This window comes from Ochotona princeps, chromosome 2 (genome assembly GCF_030435755.1).
Source record: "Ochotona princeps isolate mOchPri1 chromosome 2, mOchPri1.hap1, whole genome shotgun sequence".
Classification (NCBI taxonomy): Eukaryota; Metazoa; Chordata; class Mammalia; order Lagomorpha; family Ochotonidae; genus Ochotona; species Ochotona princeps.
The window spans coordinates 114,966,159-114,972,158 of record NC_080833.1 but is presented as its reverse complement, the minus strand read 5'-3'; the positions used below and the strand labels follow the sequence as shown (position 1 = coordinate 114,972,158).

The following is a 6,000-nucleotide window of genomic DNA, read 5'->3' as shown; positions in this document are numbered from 1 at the left end:
CTGGACTTGGGGAGGGGGTTAAAGGGTAGGCAGGTTAGCAAAGCCCAAGAACCCTTCAGGTTATACATTTTGCCCATAGTAACCTGTGGCTTCAGAGATCTCCCCACTTCTTCATTTTTCTTACTTAATTCTCACCTCCCTGTCTGGGTCCCCTGGAACTTCTATCTGCCCCTTATGGTCCTGAGCTAGATGATGAAAAAACACAAAAAAACAAAAGCAAAAAACCCTCCTTTTTTGGGAACTAATCTACTGAGCATGCACTAATGTGGTTTAGCTGCTTGATTCGGGTCTACTTACAGGAAAATGGGTGTTCTAGTCACCACTACAACTTTGATCATGGGAAGGAAGTGGGAGGTAGAGGTGTAGAGAGATTTGAAGGAGAAAGAACGTGTTGCCTGAAGTGTGACTGTTGTAAGTGGGAGAACAGTGCATAAGCCCCACCTTCAGGCACCTACTCTGAAGACCCTTCCCTCCTTCCCATCTGGTCAGGGGAGCCCCTTCTCAGCTGCAAAGCCTCTTGTTCTTCAGCCTCACAAGGCAGGACTAGCTACTGATCAAGGACAGCCTTATCCCAAGAAGAAACTGGTCCACCATTAGGCAAGTCTTCACCTTCCATGCATTTCTTGTGCCTCTGCTGCTGTGCTAGCTTGAGGGTGCCAGAGAAAACAATATTTAAGGATTGAACTTGCTTTACTAAGAGGCTACAGGGACAAAGAGACATAAATACATGGGAGTTAGGGTTGTGGAAAAGAGGGTGAAGGGATCAGGGGGAGAGACAAGGCTGGCCACTTAGGAACTGGGGTCCTTTTTCCTCTTCTGGAATCGCCGGAACTTGCCCTGAATAGCAAGGGCAGCCTTCTCTGTTTCTGGTGCTGTCAGATCAATGTCAATCTCCTCTTCCTCTTCAGCCTTCTTGGCATGGCCAGCTTTCCCTGTGGATAGTCAGGAAACTCATTAATCAGTTCAGCTGTCCGGTTCCAGCCCCTTTCTCCAGGTCCCAAATACAGTGGTGACGGTCCAGTTCAGGTGGGACTCCTTGAGCCTCACTAGGAATAAGAATGCTTCATAACACACCTAAAAGCATGAGGCTAGGCGCCTAGGCTGGGATTCACTAGCTACTCGGGGGAGCTTCGTTACCTTGGACCAAAAGACAAATGCCTTCTATCACTTATTCCTAAATACTGCATACAGTTCAGGCCCTAAGGCAGACTTACATTCCCTAGTCTCCTCCTCTTTCAGATAGAGACAGCCGGGATTGTCAGATGGAATTCTTCTTATGATAGTATCTGTCTTCCCAATCACTTCAGACTCAATTTCTAAAATCAAGGAGTAAATACTGATAGGTTTGCATCATTTTTTTCCATTTTCCCATTTTTAAAAGAGACGATACATCTATAAGGTAGTACTAACCTACTCCTTTGCTTCCCTTACCCACATTCTTATTCCTTTCCTATCTATCTTAAGGAGCTTCTAGACTTACTGTCCTACCCATATTTACAACCCTGCATTCACACTCCTTGCAAGCTCCCCCAGTCAATGTCCCCACTCACCTTTTTCCTCCGGACCAGATGCCTGGTTGGTCGTTGGGGATGTTTTGGTGTTAAGCTAGGAAAAAAAGAATATTTGACACTTGTGGAAGTACTAAGGTACCACTCCCTCAGGCCCCTCAGACGTTCTCAAGCTCTCCTGGGAACATTGCCTTAGTCTCTTGAAGAAGTGACTCTTGAGATCAGGGAGCAGAAGAAAGTTATTAGAAGTCATCCATCAAACATTTACTGATGCTAGGGAAAGTGTTGAAGACAAGGCAGACAGAGAAATACTGTCCCATTGAATTTAAATTCTAGTAATACACAAAGAAACAAGCAGCCAACAATGTAGTGTAGTGGGCCAACTGAATTCCTGGCTGTTTCACTTTCTTTCTTTTTTTTTTTTTTTAAGATTTATTTATTTTAATTGGAAAGGCAGATATACAGAGAGGGGGAGAGACAGAGAGGAAGATCCTCCATCCGATCATTTACTCCCCAAGTGGCCGCAACTGCTGGAGCTGAGCCAATCTGATGCTAGGAGCCAGCAGCTCTTCCAGGTTTCCCACGCGGGTGCAGGGTCCCAAGGCTTTGGGCCACATGCTGGAATCTCATATGGGTGCCAATTCATGTCCCAACAGCCCCACTTCCCATCCAGCTCCCTGCTATGGCCTGGGAAGGCAGTCGAGGACAGCCTAAAGCCTTGGGACCCTGCACCCATGTGAGAGACCCAGAAGAGGTTTTAGGCTCCTGGCTTCGGACTGGCTCAGCTTCGGCCATTGCGGTAACTTGGGGAATGAATCATTGGACAGAAGATCTTCCTCTCTGTCTCTCCTCCTCTCTGTATATCTGACTTTCCAGTTTAAAAAAAATCTTAAAAGAAATAAAGAAATTCAAGCTAGAGATGGTGATAGCTTGAGTCAGCATGGTAACACAGGAGGTGGTTTCAGTAGTGATATTCGGTATATATTTTCAAGCTATGGCCAATGTGATTTGTTTGGATAAATGATATTGTAAAGAGAGATGTCAAGGATGCTTCCAAGCGTTGGCCTGAGAAACTGAATAAATGGGGTTGTCATTTCCTGGGATGGAAAAGACAGAAAGGGGAACAGGTCATAGCAGGAAAACCCAGAGTTTGCTTCTGAACAAGTCTGAGACCTATTAATTCTCTCAGACGAAATGACTTAATACACAGTTGGACAGTGAAGATGAGTTAAAGATACAGACCAGGGGCATTAGAGAGTTACTGGGTTACTGGCACATGGACAGCACATAAAGCCACAAGGCTGAATGAGGTTACTAAGGAACTGCATTCAGATAGAGAAGAGGACCAAATCCTATGACATTCCAGTGATGAACATTGCAGAGACAAAACAAAACAAAACAAAAAAACAGAGAGGGCTCAGCATATCTTAGTTCATTTTCTGTCATTACAACTGAATATTTGAGAACAGGTAATTTTAAAAGAATGAAAGATTATTTAACTAACAGTTCTCATTTAAGTTAGATAGATAGGGACCTGTGTGATGGCTCAACTGGCTAATCTTTCACCTGCACTGACAGCATCCCGTATGGGTGCTGGTTCATGTCCCAGCTGTCCCACTTCTGATCCAGCTCCCTGCTTGTGGCCTGGGAAAGCATAGAGGCTGGCCTAAAGCCTTGGGTCCCTGCACCCGCGTGGGAGATCCAGAAGAGGCTTCAGAGCTTTACATCTTTTTTTTTTTTTTAATCATAGCTAGTGAGACACTGTTTTCCTTGGTCCAGCGGCTGAAAAAAAAAAATTAGATAAGATAGATTTGTAAAACAGAGTGACAGAGAAAGAGATATAGACACAAAGAGATTTTTCCATCTGTTGGTTCACTTGCCAGCCAGATGTGGGCCAGCCTGAAGCCAGGAGTAAGGAACTCCATTCTAACTTGCTACATGGGTCACAGGGTCCATCCAAGTTCTTGGGTCATCATCCACTGCTTTCCCAGGGCATATTAGCAGGGTACCGGATCAGAAGCACAGCAGCCGGGACTTGAACCAGTGACCATATAGGATGCTGGTGTCACAGGAGGCAGCTTACCTGTCTGTACTAGAACACCAGCAGTGGCTCACGGTTCTTGGGGTTCAGAAATCGAGAGCATGGCACCAACACTTGGACACAGGCTTCTTTTTGCAACATCGTAAGCCAAAAGGGATCACACAGCCAGACAGCAAGTGTGCTAGCTCTAGTCTCTCTCTTCTAAAGATTTCTTTGCTTTATCTGAATGACAGTTACAGAGACAGAGGAATAAACAGATCTTCCATTCACTGATTCATTCCCTAAATGGTTTCAATAGGCAGTGCTGTGCCAAGTCAAAGCCAGTAGTCAGGAAATCCACTGATTTCACCTTGTGGGTTGCAGGGATCCACATCTTGGGCCATCTTCTGCTTTCTCAGCTACAGTAACAGGGAGTTAGATTGAAAGTGGAGCATCTTGGTGCCTGTGTGATGGCTGAACTGGTTAATCCTCTACCTCCAAGTGTGACATCCAATACCTTTCCAATAAAAATAAAATAAAGTCTTGAAAAAGAGAGAGAGAATGAAAAAGAAAGAAAGAAAGAAAGAAAGAAAGAAAGAAAGAAAGAAAGAAAGAAAGAAAGAAAGAAAGAAAGAAAGAAAGAAAGAAAGAAAAGCATTGGGGCATGAAAACTGTGCTGTATGGGAGACTGGTATTGCAAGCAGTGGCTTAGTCACACACAATGCCAACACCATTCTCTTTTTTTGTTTGTGTTAAACCCCTAATGCCATCACGAGGCCCCTGCCCTCATGATTTCCTCTAATCCTAATTACCTCCCAAAGACTCCATCTGCACAAACTACTAACAGATGACATTGGGCATCAAGGCCCGCATGTGAGTTTGAGGAGACACACCAAAATCGTAGCAGGTGGAGCGGTGTAGCTTTAAGGTGCTGTTAGGTCACAAGATTTTACTTAAAGATGATAGACATGGGCCTGGCATGGTGGTCTAGTGGCTAAAATTCTCACTTTGAACGCGCTGAGATCTCATATGGGCGCCGGTTCTAATCCCAGCAGCACCGCTTCCCATCCAGCTCCCTGTTTGTGGCCTGGGAAAGCAGTCGAGGACGGCCCAAAGCCTTGGGACCCTGCACCCACGTGGGAGACCTGGAAGAGGCTCCTGGTTCCTGACATCGGATTGGCTCAGCTCCAGCAGTTGCGGCCACTTGGGGAGTAAATGATCGGATGGAGGATCTTCCTCTCTGTATATCTTCCTTTTCAATAAAAATAAATAAATCTTTTTTAAAAAGATGATAGATGTGACAAAGTGTTTGTATGCTTATGGAAATGATACAGCAGAGAAGGCAAACTTTCCGAGAAAGCAAGCATCACTGCTGGAACAAGAAAGAGGGGATGAGATCCAATGTACAAGTAGAGTAGCGGCCGGGAAGAGGAGCTGTGTAGCACAAATGAGCCCATGGTTACCGCAGGGAAGTCTGAGCATGCGGCTCCAGATGCAGGCAGCTGGGAACATGTGGAAGACCTGCCATAATTGCTTCTGTCTTTGAAGTAAAATAAGTAACAAGGTCTTTATCCAAGAGGATGAGAGAAGTATTGAGCAAAAGAAGAGGGGAAGGGTAAGAAATACTCTTTTGGGGGAGTCCAAGTGAACGCACTAGGGAGCAGTCCTGTGACATCCTTCCTAAGCAGAAGGTCATGAATTTGAAACGAGACACGTCAGCTGATGTAAATTTTTTTTCCAGCTTCCCTGTTCAGATGGAAAGTTAAACATAGTAGTAATTCCCCTTCCTCAGAATGCTATTAATAGAGGCGCTTCACAGAACATTCATTGGTCTCAAGGCACAATTCATCTTGAGACAAGATCACTTCTATAGGCTACTTGATGCTCCCAGAGCCTGTTTTCCAGACTCCACAATTCCCAATGCTTTTTACTTGGAAAAATACAGACACGGGCTAATCTTTGGAACAGCTCAATGAAGTATACAGTATTGACCTGCATTTTACACATGCAAATCTTTGTGGGAGTACTGCCAAAGGAACAGCTTCTGCTTTTAAAAGCTGACAGAATTCAGTTTGTTTGGTTTTTTTTAAAGATTTTTTTTAATTTATTTGAAAGGCAAAGTTACAGAGAGGAAAAGCGAGAAACAGAGGGACACCCTCCAATTACTCACTCATTCTCAATTGGTAGCAACAGCTGGAACACTGTCCAAAGCCAAGAGCCAAGAGTTTCTTCTAGATCTTCAGGTGGGTGCAGGGGCCCAAGGGCTTCAGCATTCTCTGTTGCTTTCCCAGGCACATTAGCAAGGAGCCGGATCAGCAGTAGAGCAGCTGAGACTCAAACCAATATCCATATGGGATGCCAGCAATGCAGGCAGTGGCTTTATCTGCTATGCCACAATGCTAGCTCCTCAGTTGAAGTACTTCAGATTATACTGTTTTCACCCTTAGTGTTGCTGTTGGTTGGTTGTTTTTT

The 6,000-nt window shown here is 44.8% G+C and overlaps 1 protein-coding gene across 1 annotated transcript in view; it reads right to left on the bottom strand.

Annotated features, from left to right (window-relative positions):
• Nucleotides 1–224: 224 nt before the first annotated feature.
• Nucleotides 225–6,000, bottom strand: part of PCP4L1 (Purkinje cell protein 4 like 1) — a 28,371-nt gene continuing 22,595 nt past the window's right edge. The window contains exons 2-3 of the mRNA XM_012928081.2: nt 1,551–1,605; nt 225–932 (exon numbers count right to left, since the gene is read on the bottom strand). Of these exons, the coding sequence (XP_012783535.2) occupies nt 790–932; nt 1,551–1,605 (198 nt within the window). The 3' untranslated portion in view covers nt 225–789. The remainder of the gene's footprint in view (nt 933–1,550; nt 1,606–6,000) is intronic.